Source organism: Lissotriton helveticus, chromosome 5_1, assembly GCF_964261635.1.
Source record: "Lissotriton helveticus chromosome 5_1, aLisHel1.1, whole genome shotgun sequence".
In the NCBI taxonomy this organism is placed as follows: domain Eukaryota; kingdom Metazoa; phylum Chordata; class Amphibia; order Caudata; family Salamandridae; genus Lissotriton; species Lissotriton helveticus.
Genome location: NC_136065.1, coordinates 1,368,800,376 through 1,368,818,204, shown reverse-complemented (window position 1 = coordinate 1,368,818,204; position 17,829 = coordinate 1,368,800,376). Strand labels below are relative to the sequence as shown.

The following is a 17,829-nucleotide window of genomic DNA, read 5'->3' as shown; positions in this document are numbered from 1 at the left end:
CACATTCAACACCCTTCCCATATTAGTCTTGAAAAGCCTTGCACTCAGCAACAAAGCTTTCTCAGATGCCATCCAAGTACAGAAAGTATCCATTCTCCATTCAGGCTAGCCTCACTGGAGAAGAACTGTTGCTAAATGTGCCCAGCATGAGTTTTTTTAAGAGATCCCTATACTTAATAAAGTCACCAATCAGGGAGGATGATGTAAAGTATAAACTCTCCTACTAAGGTTTTTGAGGTCAACTTAAGAATCTCGTCTGGATTCTAGGGCCAGAGGCCTCCGACTTGGTTTCCAAGCTGCACCTTTAATAATGTTCATAATGCAATAAAAGGCCCTTCAACAGCAACCTGTTCTCTGCTCTGGGTGTGCCTGAGAGCACCTGGTTGACTGCTGATTTAAGAAGCACCCTATCTGAATGGAGATTTTCAATGTACAGATTATTTCACCTTTCAATTACCAGAATTGAAATAAAAAAACATAATGCAGTTTCCTCGAAACTCTTAACCCCCATCTAGACCGTAACTAGGCATTAGTACTAACCAGTATATGCAGCTTCAGCACTAGTACAGATAAATGTTCGAAAAATAGGCAACGCAAATTTCTGAAAACCTGACCAACAAAAATTTCAAGACTCTCTCTGGCAATGAAAAGCTGAATCATGTCTTAAAAACAGGTCTATGAAAAAGAGTTAATTACTCAGGGAATACACTCTGTTCGCTCCCAATACAAAAATCCTTCTTCAAGTTTTAATGTTAACTGCCCTAAATGAGTTTTGCAGAATAATAATCAACTATTTTGCTATGCTAAAAATGCCAGGCTTCCAGAATGATCAATGAAATCTATGGGGACTGAAGACTCTTGATGAATACACCACTTGCACCTTTCTTGCTGGCAAAGATTTTTTTGAAGTTGTATTTTAAGAACTTAAGAAAAGCACTTTTAGCCTGGTATTGAGTAGGCACTGCAGAAGTAAAAGCTCTGCCCTAATACACAGATCACAGAAATGAGTAGTCTGTAAAACTCTTGCCAAGGATAGCAGAAACTTCTTTGGGGGGGGGGGGGACTTTTCCTATTTTCTGAAAACCCGTATACAGCTTTTTCAACAGCCTCTAAGATGTGAAAAGAAAAGATGCAAAGTTAATCACTGCACAATTTAGCAGCAGTTCCTTCATTGTTTCTGGGCCAATAGATCTGATCAAAATTGTTATCTCCTTTGCCAGGGAGAGTTTATTCATGTTAGAAAAAAGGTATACATTAGCCACAGTAGTGCCATACATATCCTTATTGCTGGGCAAACATTGAACTTTTGTAGAAACCTAAACCAAACCTTTGCAATTTTGTGCTGTGTTCAAAATTACAACCATCTACCAGGATAAAGTATCTGACATAACCTCTTGATACGATACCTTTCATAGGAGTGTTGGCTTTTCTGTAAAGGAGATTCAGAACGAATACTGCTTGTTCCTACCGGGTGAAGTGCAAGCAGGGCAACCTCATGGCACTTAGCAGTTAAAGGAATGCCCACACGAGGAAACAATGATGCGCCTAGTTTCTGATAAAGGTATGCTTCCTTATCTTCAAAGATACTCAGAGCCACACATCAGAGAGAAGCATCCTGCCTTTAACATCTGGTTGTTAAAAGATTTTCTCATTGAATGGCCACCATTGTGGCTAAAGCAACTGACCAGCATGTTAACCATCACTAAATCTTCCCAATCCCTGATACAAGGAGTAACTTAAAAGCAGTCTCACTGTAAGGGTAGTCACATAATCGCAGGAGAAATGGGACAATATTCACTGCTAACAATGTCCTAAAAAGAAGTTAGCTACCACTTACCAGACCTATGTTCTAAGCAGGAGCATGGACTGACCTGTACCCCTTAGGGTATTTTACTAGTTTACAGAGATTATGCGAAAATGCAGGTCACTTTTTCTAATCATTATTATGCTGGTGTTGTAGAGACTGCTTCGAAATGCCAGATGTGTATTTAAGAAGTAGTTAAAGGTGAAAGCGCTATTTCAAGCATGCAGCTGCCACCACAATTTGTTTTGTGATGACTAAGATGACTGGGGAAACCTTATATACTAGAAGTCTCAAATCACTGGCAAATAATGTCCCTTGTATGTTAGCTGGAGTACATCTATTAAAACTTGCGGTAGAGCACAGAACTCCTTGTGAAGACAGAGCGTATTCGTGGATTATGTTAAAAAAAAACTGAAATAAAATGTAAATAAGTATGAAGAATTGTCTTGCGAAGCACACAACATTGCATTTGCGGACTCTCCTAGCAACAATGGGCACTATGAAGACCATCTTCAGTAAAAACATTAAAAAATAAAAATTAAAAAATAAAAGTTTCCAATTGTAAGAGGCGTTATGCCAATACTGTGAAAATATACACACATTCCACTATGGAAATACTTCCACTAAAACAAGGGCAAGTCAAAAGTTGTGATGGGAATATGTGTAACTTTGCCTTACAAACTTCTGGGGATATACACCTGAGCTGCAGGTATATGCTCCACTGTATTTCAAAAGGCAATATATCAGTCTTATTCATCTTGCAATTCCCGCTAAAGTACCAGGTCACACATGTGAACACTGATTTATCAACTTTAAGCTCATTTCTGATCTTTAGGCTATATCACCGACAAGTTACTTGAGGCCATTCTGGGCGCTGAAAAGAATCCCTACTTTCAGAAGGAAGAAAAAGCATCACAAGGGAAACAGGAAATAAAAAGTTCGAGATATAGGATTCCGACATCTTGTAGTAAGTATGGCATTGTAAAATATGTTTCAGAACGCTCCAGATAGCAGAGAAATTGATATTTCCAGGGAACGAAGTCAATGCAGCAGCCAAATGAGAGGCAGCTAAGGTGAAGAGGAATCCCTGTAGGCTTGCATCAGTGTGGAATTCCCTGCTCTAGAGGCCGAAGCTTCTAAATCACAGTACGTCAAAGGGAAGGTGGCCTTTGGACCATCACTGTAATGCAAAGAATGAATGGACCAGGATTCATTAGTCTAAAAGCAGAAGGGCACAGAGTCCTCTACTTCCTCAACTTGAGTTTCACCTAAAACTATGGGGTATTTCCCTTTTGGAACTTCCACAGTTACATTTTCAACTTGTGCTGGATTATGTTTCTCCTTCCTAGTAGCGTCAAGAAAAGTCAGAAAAACACTGGGATACACACTGAGTATAGGCACAAATTAAATTGGTTTGATAAAGATAATGCTTCCTAAATGTTAAAGGGAAATGCAAAGCTGATTCGGATCAGCTCCCAATTATCATAATCACGAAATTATGACATTTAAAGTATTAAAAAGAGGTAAAAAAAGTGCTGCATAGTTATCGAAAGAACAGAGGAAGAAAAAAACCTCACAGAAGACAAACAAAACAAGAATAGAAGGTGAAGCTCGTTTTCAAAATTTTGAAGCCAAATACTCCTGTGATGGCAGAAAAATTAAAGCTCGAAGACTAACATTATACCAAACGTAGGCTACCCAGCCTAAGTAACAAAGAAAAAGAGATCTTAGGTCTAGTCATTTTTTTGGGGGAGGGCAAACTTGTTTGCTATAAAGAGGAAAGGAGAAACTTGAATGAAAAGTCCTCTATTGGCGCCCACAAACACCCCTGCCTTGACATGTAAAGAAGCACAAATTTCCAAGCACAGCCGCCCGTTTCCAGGACACAGTAATTAAAGATAGTCCAGATAATACAAATAAACGGAATGTTTGACACCATAACTGACGACTTTGAAACGCTCACACTGGGTCTGCTTTTAAAAACCCTATTTCCAGGTCCTTTGGGCAAGAACCATTACTCTCTACATCGAGTCCCAATAGAAAAGCAGTGTTAAATTCTAAAAGGAGCGGCAGAAGCCACTGGTTAAAAAGACAAATAAAAACATTTTGGGTAAACACAAGCCCCACAGAGACTTATCTCCCACCCAATCTATGCAAGAATGTGAGCTGTGGGATTGGCAGCAAGATCCTTCACAGACTGTAATTCAAGGGTGCAGGGTTCTTTTTCACGAATGGTGTCTGTTACGCTTGTAGCAGATGGCACAGTGTTCTATACTTACCCTCACTCACTAGCATGTCCTGATCAGGGCATTCACAGTCACTAAGGACCCACTATCACAAAAGTGCTCAGTAGCAACTGCTTCCCAGAACCTGCAGAGAGACCAACACACTCTCTCCCGGGGAGGTGCACTTCAAGCCACCTTTCGCTGCCAGTAATGTTCAGTTGCCCAACTTATAGCCCAAGTCTTCGCTAAATCCACAGCAATAACTGTAATACAGTAAGCAACTGTGATGTGCATCGATCTGGCGTATTCAGTGTGGAGGTCAGTCTCTCGGTTTAAACAAACACACAGACACACAGCAGTTCATATGCAGAGTTTAAAAAAAGTATTGGCAGTTGTGGAAGGAAGCAGGCCACAGGAATAGAAAAATGTGGAATAAATGCAAAAGAACGAGACACTCCAAGTATAGCTCAGAGAGATCTCAGTCCCAGCACCATGGGAATGGAGGGTGCCCAGAATCCTTGGAGATTGTGGCACTCCACTCACTTTGACAAAGTCCTCCCGATAAAGAATGGAAGCATGCTAAACTTTTGGTTTCTTGAATAATTTTCGTGGTTTGTTTTTTCCACTTCAGAGAAAGTCACGGTTGGCAACCAATTAGTAAGTGCACTCTAGAGCTCGTCCACGAATTCTGACTTCAGCGATGTTTGGGAGTGAGAACATTAAGCTTGACACCCCCAGTCTTCCCTGGAATCATTAACTGCTGTCGACTCCTCTCTGAGGAAGCTTTCTTCAAGCTTGATGTCTTGATATCTCTGGGGTAGCTGGTCTTCAGGGCGCCGGAAAGATGCTTGGTTCCTGTCCATGGCATATCCACGCTGGACACTGAAGCTGCTCCTTCACCTGATCCCAAATCAGCTTTGTGGAGGCAAACAGAAAGGGGAGGGGGAGGGGAGGAGATTAAAACCAAAAAATGACATGGATGTTGTAAAATACAAATAAAAAGAGAAAAGGGTATGAAGTGGAAGGTGTGTCCATCAGAGTACAACTGGAGTAGCCAACGATTTAAAGAAACCACATGTGTACAGACGTCAGAGATGACAAGAATAACTGAACAAGTTGATTATCCACCACCTTACAATATTCAATTTGGGGAGCTGAAAACAAGGTCTCATAGTGCTCTTTTTTTCCAAGTGTAAGGATGAAAGGGAAGGTGAGTTTATCCATTCCTGACTAATAAATGCAGAAGCTAGTTTTGTCAGTGTAATGCAGACTACTAGTGTTAAGGACCATGAATTCAATCCACAAACAACTGAATTTCAAAGTTCCTGCATGAACCACAGTTCTGGCTGCAAAGGCCTAACGCTCAACACTTATTTGACAGGGCTCCAGTTAGGGGTTAAAAGATAGACTGACTCATAGATGGTGACTAATGTAGTGTTTCTAAGCATGTATGGAGTTAACATAATGAATAACCTGATGTAAGTATGTAAATCATTAAATGCATTATATATGGAAATTGGAGACTGTTCCAGTTATTTGCTCAAACTTTTACACTCTCACATTGTGCAAATTCCTATTTGGAGGGGTACGACAACACGGTGAGGTTATTTGTAATCCTGCTTCTCGATCATGTAAATGTTTACGGAATTCATGAATGCTGAATTTCTTTGAACCTGAGAAGGATCCCATAACACTTGAATAAGAGGGAAGGATCCTTTTGGATTTTAACATAAGCCCAACACTAACTAAAAACACAAAATGTAGTTTCTCCTTTTAAAAAACGGGCTAATTTTAACTAACATCCAAATAAGACCGGGGATTTACATTTTTTACTTTAATAATTATTTTACAAAAGAAAATTGACAAAGAGAAGGCTACGTTGCTTACAATATTTCTGGTGGATGCAATATATTCCCACATATTACTAATTTTATTAATATTCTCAGGTGCCAGACGGGATCTGCACACGTTTTCCTTAGCAGGAGCTCTCTAGCACCACCGGGTGGTGCCACGTAACTCCAATTGCATCTGCCACCGCCCAGGAAATTACAACACTGGCCTATGAATAATAATGCTTGGTGAACGGTTGTTCGTTCCTTACACATCTTTCCAACCAACCATACTGTAACTGGAAGAGGTTAACAACAACAGACAAAAAAACACCAGAAACAGCAGTTGAATATCTTGGAATCTTATGAATGTTAATATCTCAAAAACGGGACAAGTGTGGGCAGTGAAGAATACGCAGGAAGAGATTGTGCTGATTAACTAAGAAAATCATAAAAAACAGTCCTATTGAATCATCCATCACTCTACCCTTCTGTTCGGCAAAGGAATGTAGAGAAGATCACTAGGTTGAAGCCTGTATAACCGTGCCTCTTTCTTGGAAGGATGAGGAGGGGGAAAGAAAGATAGAAGAATGATAGACTGACGCACGCGGAATGTACACATCGGAAAGAAAGAATGAGGAAGTAGGTTGAACTAGCTTGTCTGGTTTAAAGACAGTAAATGGACAGACTGGCAAAGCATGCTCCTCTTTGTCTCTGTGAGTCTAAGAACTTGCCCTCAAGAAAACAGTCTTATCCCACTGAGGAGATGAGCTCAATTGTGCACTGGCAGGAATGGTGATGCCTTACAAAACTCAAATTAAGTTTAAGTCCTACTGTATGTCCTGGGCAGACATATATACAGTGAACTCTAAGAATTTCACCGCAGAGGCAACCTAAACAATTAAGATAGATCAGGAGGGCAGCTAAGTATCCCTTCACAACAAAAATCGCTAAACTCTGTGGAGAGGAGGACAGGACAAAGAGCAGGTCATCATATAGCCCAGGAACCAAGAGTCACAATTATCCAGCGACCCTCACTGACAGACTAGGTGGCTGATTATCTGGCAGCTAAGATTACATCCACTATGTGTGGCGATATACTGAAGGCCTCTAACTGGCACCAATCAATCATCAGGTGTCTGACAAAGCACTGGATGAATGGGGTGGAGAACTCAACCACCCTGCTGCAAAAGCAGATTCGGTCTGTCAGAAAAAGAAAGGGAGACTGAATACTGAGTTACAAAAGATAGTCATACCACATCCTCCATGGGCAGTTGGCAACATCGGGATTAAGCTGATAACAAAGCTCTTCCATGTTCTGCAGAACGAGGTATAGAAACGGGGAAAATGATCAGTGCAGGCCCTGCAGGATGTGATCAGCTCAGTTAGAAAGAGTCCCTCAAGAAACCAGATGGTAGTAAGTGTATAGACAGAACAGAGGGCATTTCCGGTTCAGATCTATGACAAAGAAACTGATGCAGGATCCTTCATCAACTCCTTGAAGGCAAGGCTCTCAAGTAAGATGTATAGAGGATCGCTCCAATGAAGGACAAACTGTGAAAGAGAACGAGGTGTGACTTCTGCTGGTTGTTGGAGAATCCCAATCGATGAAATAAGGAGAGGGTGGGTCCTAAAAGGGTTTGCAATGAGAGTGAAGAAACCCACCTTCACCAAGCAATTGTCTTTAAGTTTGGAAAGCTGCCACTACATTCAGCCCCTTGGTTTAGAATTGTGCAACGATCATAAGGCCACAAACGCAAACTGGTAATGCTGGGAACTTGCAGTTAATCGGTTGAAATGCCTGTTCGCTAGAAGGGCCTTCAAATAAAAGGTGGTGTGCTGGAAATCCAAAATAAAACAATCTATCTTATTATTTCAGGGCCAGAAAAAACAAACATCTGACAGCATTATGTATTTGTCATGACAAAGAAGTTCAAGAACTTCCGATCCAGAATGGGCTTGAGGGCCTCATTATTTCCAGGGCACCAAGAAATAGAGAGAGTAGAATCTGTTCCCCTCTTCTCCATGGTCACAATCCTGTGGCCAACAGGAAAATGGAAGACTCCACCCACCCAAATCAAAAGTGGCTTCAAGGTAACATCTCGCCTGTGAAAAGAAAAAAATACAATTATTGTGCAATCTGAATGTGTAGGGAGGGTGGACGCTGCCAGGAAGGCTGGTTCCTGGAAAAGCTGTCAAAATGGCAGTAATGATGGTGGAATTGCCTGTCCGGGGATGCCAGTCCAAACAGGCAGTGTGCTGTATCTCAACAGTTCTTAAAACGTTTCTCACTGAAAAGCGTTTCTCTCCATGAACTGGCATATCCATTAGGGTAGCCTGGGCATCCCCATAAAAACCAATGGAGCAGATCCCCGCATGCCTGTACGGTGTAACAGCCGTAGCGAAGAGCCATTGAGCCAGAAGTTTCCAGGCCAAATTTCAGAATTTGATTTGAGGCATCAACATAGTCTATTACAAACTGTGAAAAACTGACTTTTTATGTGATTTGGAAGGCTAAATGTGACTAGCTTTGGCCGTTTCCACACGATGTTGAAATAATGTCTTAAGAGGCTAAAAGCTAAGCTACCTGAAGCATAAGGTGATGAGCGATCTGCTGGGCCCGAAAAGGGTTTCTACCAGGCAGCCAACATCTGTTCCACTAGTGCTTTGTTCAAAAGTTGAATAGGATCAGTGCCTGTGGAAGACAGTTGAAGGATTTTAGTCAGCATGCTAGCCATGGGCTCTCTAGATTGTAGATTCCTTCTTTAGTTTTTGCTTGTAAAATAGATGCAAGAGTTACACTTCGAGTCTAAAGACTGTTTTGCCAAGTTCAAGTTCATACTCTCAAGCAAACAAATGAGTGGGGAAAACACAACGTGCCTTTAGACATAGAAGGATTGCATATGTATATATATATGTTTCTCTTGTACAGTTATTGCAGAACCGTGCTCACAGGGAGAGAGGTATTCAGTGTTCAAGTATATCAGTAAAGATCTCTTGATGGAGAACTGCCGTTCTTTACTTAGTTCCTATTCACAATTATTTAAAGGAGATCCCATTGGCAGTACTAGGTTTTTGAATGATAAATTGTCATTGTCACTAAAGGTGACGACAACTTCTGCAATTGCAAATAACAGAAAAACATGATGCAATAAAACTATTAAAAAAGACATCCATTTTAGATCATTACTGTTACTTCAAAGAGGTGCAACCGTATGCAATGAAATGTGTTTCTACTGCTCTTCCATTTTACTCAAATCCATGATTTCCTTAAATGTAAATGGAAACCAGCTGCGGTGGCAGATACAGACTTGGTATATAATGGGGACTAGCTCATGTTATCAATGTCAAGGAACATGCAGAAGGTACCAGCATGTATATATGCAACAGTAAATACCTACTTTCCACCTTCTGGTATAACAAAAGAACAGATGGAAGATGGTTGTGTGGTGTGCAGAATATCATAGGTAACCAACTGTATCTTCTGTGCAAGACATAAATGGAAATATATAGGTCTGACCCCAAACTGAAATAAAGGCAGCTACCTCTAACCTATGGCATCAACAGATAGCTTATAGATAGATAGATAGAGCTTCATAATCATATAACAGGTACATAACTAACTTTTGAATTTGAAAGACCTAAAACTACAATAATTTCCTATTCAAAGAAAACAAACGTACGGATTGCAAAAGGAGATCCTCCTCAAGGGTACTGAAGATTATTCCACTGCCAGATGCAGAATGCTAAATATAACCAGAAATCCGTGGATACTAGAAGTTACGTTTTTTAAAGCAAGATGTTTTTGGGACCTACCGGAGCAATTGTCAAAGACACTGATGGAAATGTACGAAGTATTAATCATAGGCCCCCCGGTAAAGTCAGTCAAACTTATCCGATGTGGAGACAGAGCTTATCTGGATTTTATCTTATGGCTCTAAGAAACCATATCTTACCTCACCATCTGTCATGACGTTTGATGTAATCAGAGAATTAGAATAGGGAATACCTAAGCTTTAGTACATACTTCAAGATGGTACAAGCAGTGCCTACACAGAAAGAACGTTACTCTAAATTTTTTACCTGAGTGGATACAACAAATTTACAAATAGCTTATATTGTGGTCTTGCAGAAGTGGAATTTCTAGATTAAAAAATGAAAAAACAATTTAAATGCTTCAGATGCCTGCTAATGCGTTTCTTTGATCCTCTCCAACCAGTCAATCGTGAGGTACTGGTAGCTTGCCAACACCTTCAGAGTAGCTCGCACCCTTGAGTTTATTTTAAAAAAAGGGCTGGTTGATAAAGGTTATTTTATCTTTATGTTGCAGTTAAGGATTGAGTTAACTCTTCATATACATTTACACACAGTATGCATGTTGCGCCTAGTGGCTGGTAGACACCATATATTTATAACTGAAAAATATAGCTATTTTTTAATTAGGAGAAATTTAAAGAGCAGAACAATTTTACATATGTCTCATTCATACACACATGTCCTTAAATCTCACCAGACCACGCTCTCATTGACAAACATGACAGCCCTGTCATTGTGCCCCCACTATAAGTATATTGTTCAAGCCATAGTATCTGGCTCTATGGACATTAGGCTTAAAGTCAATGAAGCTGGGTGTGGGGGAGTTGCTTGGTCTTTAGTAGCTCACAATGATTTTAAATGATTACAAGTAACTCTCACTACAGAAAAAGGTTGGAGACGCCTGCTCTAGAATTTAATTTCACTGATTTCAAGTGTGCCTCTCTAACTCCACACAAAACCTAGAAGGGTCTGTTAGACTCAGAAAAAGTCTGGCTTTGAAGAAATAAGCTTTCTCAAGAATCAGAGGCCTCTTATGAATGGCATCAAGCAAACACATGCCATTAGACTTAGAACTTGTATCAAAGTTATTGCATGGACAGTAGAGGGTGGTCTACATACAGTAGCAGGTTGATACAAATATATTCTTGTCTCTAATATAGTCATTAAGAAGGCTTGAAAGGCTCAAGAAGAGAGTATATCTAGATGGGTAATAAGTTCATAATGGACCTATTCAGATTCTACTTCATATCAGACATGGCCAAGTCTGTTTGTTTGGGAGTATTTGATGGATAAAGACATTTCATTTAATTGTTTCCCTCCTTTTTTATGGACCCTAGTTTTCAAACATTATCGAAACATAGGTATGTATCGATATGGCGAAGTTCATAAGCAGAGAGATTCAATCTACAGAAAAGAAAGGCAAAACTCTTCATAGCTAAAATAGTTAACTCTACAAATTAAGGCTTAAATAGCCTATAAGTTAGTGATAAGTATGCAGCATTTCAATACTTTCTATGCACATTTGCCCAAATATTTTCACAAAAATTTGCTAAAGAAACAAGAGTCTGCTTCGGTTTGTAAAAGTTGCTTTCTTTTGCTAAGCTCTGATAAAGAGTCATCTATATGTTCACTGTTCTTATTTAATTTCTAGAAAACTAGTTGCCATCAACACTGCCTTTGGATCCACAGTTTCTTTAATGGTACATGGTTCATTAGATGTACTTCGGTTGTGTTGGTAACCAACACTAGAATCTCAGTTATATGAAACAGTACTGACACTACTGTATTTAATTCCAAAACTGATACGTTTTTCCACCCGAGTATCATATGTTCCTGTATTTTTTTCACATTTCCTGCATACGGTGGAGTTGAGTAGTCTAAGTTTTGTTTTTAATTTTAACAATCTCCTGTGCATATTTATTTGAAATTTTGCTTAGTTAGACAGGATGATTCCACTCTTGTCTGTAGTTATTAACACTACTTTCCAATCCGTGTGAAGATATTCATTCATATTTGCCCAAGTTATTTGTACAATACGGAGTCTTTGTACAGACCAACTGATCTTTTGAAAATTCTTCTTAAGATCCCAGCATATCTATAGTTCATGAGATGTTAATTCATAATTTATGAATATCTCTAAACCTGCTTTTCTTCCTGTGTACTTTCCAAGTAACATTTCATTCATTTAGGCTGTAGGATTAAGAGTCGATGGAAACTTTGGATCTGGAAAACATTCAGCAAACAATTAAATGCTATTTCTCTACCAACTCAAGTTTTCTAGTAAAGTATTTTTAGGCCACTATGAATTTTTGATTTTCCCTAACAGGGGAGATAAACCACTTCTTCAATACATTTCCATAGTTTCTATTTAGATCAATGACGGCCCGCCTCATTAAAGAGCCACTCAGAATATTTTTTTATCAGGAGGTCTGTCCTAAAATGAAAAATTCCAATGGAAATTCAAGAACGTATTATTTTTGATTATGGCCTCCTAGGGGATTTTATCATTCTCGTCATGTTTCCTAAGCATTCGACTAGCTTGTTGCAATAAGAAGCTGTTAACACATTTCCTAATAGGCAAACAGAATCCAGCTTTCTTGCTGCTTATTTGTAGATGAGTAATAGAACGTTTTTCCCTAATCGTAACAGATACAGGATGTATTTAATTGGGCATTTCATTTACAGTAGCTAACATTTGACTGGAAGTTCTAAGTTTCGTTGTGGTTATGCCTAATCATGTTACGTTCATCTTGACTGGCCAACTAATCATTTTAAATCTTTACTGTACTTTGAGCTAGACATGTCAATTGTGTTGCTACACCTTGCTGAATTCTAAGTATTCAAGTATTGCAGGGACAGAAGTAATAGGGTTTGATATTACCTGCATTTCATCTACATACAGTAATGTTTCAGTGCCCCTCTCTCCGTATTTAAGGCCTTCCAAGTTTATGCAAACTCTTAAGGCTATCGCTCATTTCCCTAATGATATTTTTTGCTGATCTTCTCACTGACACTCACAATGTTTGCTGAGGCCAACGACCACATAAGGTTTTAAAAATGTTGAGTGTAAGTGAGGAATCAAAAGATATCTTAACGAGTAGATCTTCACTGGTGAGCCTCTCAATGGCAAACAGATATATTAGAATTGCAGGACTGATGTCTTGCCAGAGGGACTTCAGACAGTGTCAGATTGATCATCAGAAAGGTCCTACATACAGGAAGTTCAATGCCTGACCCTTTTGATGGGGTGGAACCATAAATGTGATTATCTCAAATGAAGACATGGAGCACATCGTGAAAGCTCACATTTTATGGTGCAAGTACATTTTTGCTTTGTCCCTTAGTTTTTGTTTTGAAACATCTTTTGGTCAGTAAAACACACTGCTACTGTGGGAACGTTTGGCTAAAACGACACATGACATGTTAATCTGAACCTTTGCTCACTGCAGATATGGGCTCTTTTCAAAGATCCAGAATTTTGGTAGACAGCAGCTGACTAACACATATGAAAGCCAGTAGTTCTACCCCACAACAAAAACAAATATTATATGATAGTAAGCAAAACATGTTGAATACAAAGAAATAACTGCTTTAAAATTCACAATTTTACATGTATCAAAGCGGAAAAGAAGGCCTGGAGATCTAGCTCACGAGAATGTAAAAATGGACAGTAATATGCACAGTAGTGCATTGTCAGAGTTTGATGTAGCATACCTTAGAGAGACTAACATTCATCTTTAGTGCAGCTTTAAATACATTTCCTTATTTTTCCTTTTGAACAAGTAATTTAGGCAGCAAAACTTGCTTACACTATATTTTCAACTTATTTGGTTTAAAAAAAATTTGTGCAACTGTATTAAATACCAAGGTTTAAAATATTTTAGGAAAGTGGTAATACCTTTTATAAAGTGTCCTAGGTATCATAATATTTATATAGTCTAATTAAGCTCCTATGATGGAGGAACAGCATTTCATGTGTAAAATTAAGGCACAAGAGGACAGAGCTTTAGCCACAGAGGGTCTAGCTCAGAGAGGCACTGTTGGTACAAAGTATCTAGCATGGTCTGCAACCTCTAGCTAGCCACTACGTTTATAGAGTCAAGCATTTTTTCCAAGTTGATGCCAAAAGACCAGGGCAGATGGCCAGACACTACTCACATGGAGCATAAATGGGAAAGGCTTGTCAACCTGTGGAACAAGATTCAGTTCTCTGACACCACAAGACTCAGATATATTCTCCAAGATGGACTCCTGCATGACATTGAGGAAAATAGTTTCCTTTTCAATTTGGACTTTCCTCGCCCTGTGTGGCCACAAAGGCAGCCTTATTTACTGAACCTAACCTGGTTGTCCTGTCAGCAAGGGGACACATTTGGAGGGTTTCCACATGTATGTCTAATCTCGGACATGAGGCAGTGACGGTTAGTTACGTGGACTTCTATGACTGATATGTGACTTTTAAGGGATTTTAGCCTTTCATTTATCAGACACACTATACAGCAAAAACACTATCATTCATGTTAAGGAAAGATTCTAACAACAAGAAACAATTTAAAAAGAAAGAAGCACCAGCAGCAAAATGAATATGGTGAATACAAAAAAGCTCCAGCAATTAACTTGTTGCAAGGTAGTGGATAAACAGTATTTTCCCTGCTTAAAACAGACTTCAATAATACAGAAAATAAAGTGGTTTTGGAAGTTCTCCATGTATACTGATGCATGTAACTCCCAGAAATGTCATTCTATTTTGTAGAGAACTGTTTAGAAAGAAACACAGAACTGTTCAATTATATTGAACTTACTTTGTTGAGCAGTGGAAACCTTAAAAACGTGATATTATAACTTACAGATGCTGAACCATCTTTTGGAATATAATAGCAATCTCCAACAGTTGTTTAAATATCTTCATTGATTAAATAATTTACCTACTTCAATTTCTTTTTTTTTTAAGGTGGTTTCTTTTTCGTCTATAAACAGTTATAAAAGGAGGACACACCAAAGAAAATATTTTAACTAGGACAGGTTCAAAATAGATCTTTCTACTCCCACCCTCCTTGTTCCTAGAGGCAGAGTGCCTACATATAACTCAACATCCTCTCAGCCATGGCAGTATCCTCATCCAAATGACCTAATCCACCAATGCCCAAGGAGCAGGTGAGGCAAAGCAAACTGAAATCCTGGCCCCTGCTCTGCAGGGCATGACGGACGACATGAGTTAGTGGGTACCAATCGGGGATCCACTGACAAATTATACAGCTGATCACAGTGCTGTGTGTTGATTCTAAGAGATGAGGGTGAACAAGACAAAGACACTTTGTTGAGACAGCACACTGCAACGGCTCAGTACAAAAGCAGAGGCTGTCCTGCACAGAGCAGCCTTTTACACAAGTCTTCAAGTAATAGCCCCAGATTGGGAGTTGGAAGGTCTGGATATGCCATGGCTTTTTCAGCAAAAATCACAAAGATGTCAACAAATGTATACCATGGAGTGCCGTTCGGCCCCGTCCTCGTTCTCTCCAGATGGTGTCGCCCTATTACTGAAGTGCTCGAAGCAGGTCAACAAGCACAGAGTAGGCAGGAGCCAAGCTGTGCGGAGGGTTCTCTTTTGCCACCTGCCTGAAACACTCAGAAAGGATGGGCAGTATGGAGAAGGGAAAGGGAAGTGAGGACAGGCAGCGATGTTCAACATGGGCACACGCTTTCAGAAGATTGTGGTCTCATACTTAGTGCTCAGGCTCCTCTTGGGATCTTGCTTGGGTTCCACCACCCAGGAGACACCAGCATGAGGGCGATATTCCTGGTCCGAATCTGGATGCTCCATCTGGGAAAGAGAAAATTCAGCAGCATGATAACAGATTCAGTCAACACTCATCCCACAGTAGAAAAAAAAGACATCTCTAGATGTAGTAAAACATTCAAATTATGTAGAAGAGATACCCATACCACACTTCATCCTGCTGGGTGGCACTGAGAATAAATAGGCAGCAGTTACACAAAAAGAGAGTAAGTAAAGGGCAGAAATCTAGATGGTAATAGTGAGAGAATAGTTATGAAGAGCAGAACATGAAACAATGACTAAAGGGATTAAAGATAAAGATACATATGCTGGGACGATGCTGGATAGGAAGGGACACAAACATTGCTTGTCCCTTACTATCCTGCAAGTAAAAAAAAACACAGGCAAAAGGAACACTTGGAATTGTAGTATTACTTCAAAGGACATATAGTTAACCTTTCTAATCTATTTCTATTATAAATCCCAACAAAAGTGCAGCTTACAACGTATGTGGAAAAATTATAATATCTATAGTACCATTTTACATGCTATGCCTTTCAGTAATGTACCTCCACTATTTTTAATGTGTTTGTAAATTATAGTCTCTAATAAAACATCAATGTTTAAAGGGACCTAGCCAGGAGGTCAAAAAACATGGCATTGTGAGAATGAGAAGTAAAAATTGCTTTTCTGCTTAATATGAAACAGTTATTTACTTTTAATCACAGTTGTTCATCATGGGCAGACATTAAATTAATGAATTGTATACTATCTCTGCAAAATCCATGAGCTGGAACATGCTATATAAAGAGAATTTTGCAAGGTTTTAAAAAACCGTTTCCTCTCAAGTTAGCAATCATGGTTTTTACACAAAATGCATCTCCTAAAAATACAGCAAAAGATCAAGCAAGAATAGGCAGGTAGCAACCTCAGAGAAAAATGACATTCACTTTAAAGTAGGTAGGCTGCTCCAGAGCACAAAAATCCAGTTTGACAGCAAGGGCAGGTAAGGGATCATAATCATTATTTCGAAACACATTCTCATGGCTCTTCCGACAGGTGCTGGCGGTTTTCCCTTTATGAAGGATTTTGATATTCATGAACATTGGAAATAAAATATAGATATTTTTTAACAAACACCGCTGCCCTTTTCAATTGTTCTAATGAAAGACATGTGTAGATTGGCCACAAGTTGATTGTCTGTACATGTGCCACGTGGCACTATTAGGAGTTTGTATCCTGAAGAGAGACCAAAGTCGGTCAGGTGTCTATGTGGGATCACATAGACACCAGTTCATTTGATCTGTATTGGAAATATTCATATTTTTCTAGTAATTTCGAAACCTCCTGCCTCCCTCCTACCCCATAAGGGGATTAGAACTTGATAACTGGTCAAATGGGCTGTAAACCTACTTTGTTTGAAGGGGCTTGTTGCCCTTCTGTTAACACACAAATCTATCTGGTAAGACACTGCTTGGTGCTACTAAGCCTGTGTGATCAGAACAGCAGAAAAAAAATGAATATGAAAATCTAACATAATGTTCATACTGAATGAGGGACGAGTTTGTATATGCACTTTATTAGCATTGAACAGCGTATACGGTTCCTCTGAACACAGGCAGTTTTTGTGTCTTGTTGATGAAGTTATCATTAATAGAAATAAAGCTACTTTTGAGTTGCTGAATTCAGATTTAAGCATTGGTTTAAATAGAGGACCCATCAATTTAGAGAGAGCTACATTTAACTCTCAAAAGGGCAAAGATATGGTCTGTAATGCTGTAATAGCAATCATGCAAATTTTTATGGAAAAAAGTACACTAGAATTGGACTAGTAACAGATGTTTTAGAATCAACAATGTCTCAACATCATCTGCAGACCTACTCCACTTTAAAGCAGAATATAACTTAGTTGTAGGGTGTCTGGCTGGAGTGACATTAATGGCCTATCTAGTAGATAATCTGAAGCTAGGCACGTTTATCAATGAAGATGCTGTTCTGTAGCCTAGACTGGAAATCCAGTCCAATTTCTTGAATGACAAAGGCAGTCATGAAATCACCAACAGTGTGGTCAAGCATGACAATTAGGATCATTGTCATTCTGGATTTTGCGACCTTAGGAATACCTTAATAGGAAAGAGGGGGATATAAAAGAAAATGGTGACGGGATAATTTTGAGATGAATTGCAGATAAACAATGTTACTTACCTTCAGTAATTCCCTTTTTGGTGGATAATAGAACTGCAGATTACTCACATTATGAATATTCCCCCAAGTGTCAGACTAGAACTGGAAACACAAAAGAAGTACTTCTGTATGGCGGTAGGTGGCATTGTGTGGCACTGCACCAACATAATTTCGCTCTGGAAGTGACAAGCAGGG

At 39.3% G+C, this 17,829-nt stretch overlaps 1 protein-coding gene across 22 annotated transcripts in view; it reads right to left on the bottom strand.

The window, feature by feature from the left end:
• Positions 1-4,387: 4,387 nt before the first annotated feature.
• The window catches only part of ANKS1A (ankyrin repeat and sterile alpha motif domain containing 1A), a 1,080,152-nt gene continuing 1,066,710 nt past the window's right edge, over positions 4,388-17,829 (bottom strand). For 13 of the 22 annotated variants that reach the window (XM_078644288.1, XM_078644291.1, XM_078644277.1 and 10 more), the window contains one exon: positions 12,970-15,495. In XM_078644288.1, the coding sequence (XP_078500414.1) occupies positions 15,376-15,495 (120 nt within the window). In that variant the 3' untranslated portion in view covers positions 12,970-15,375. Of the gene's footprint in view, positions 4,945-12,969; positions 15,496-17,829 lie in introns of those variants that run through there. The other 9 variants (XM_078644289.1, XM_078644292.1, XM_078644282.1 and 6 more) reach the window with 2 other exon arrangements.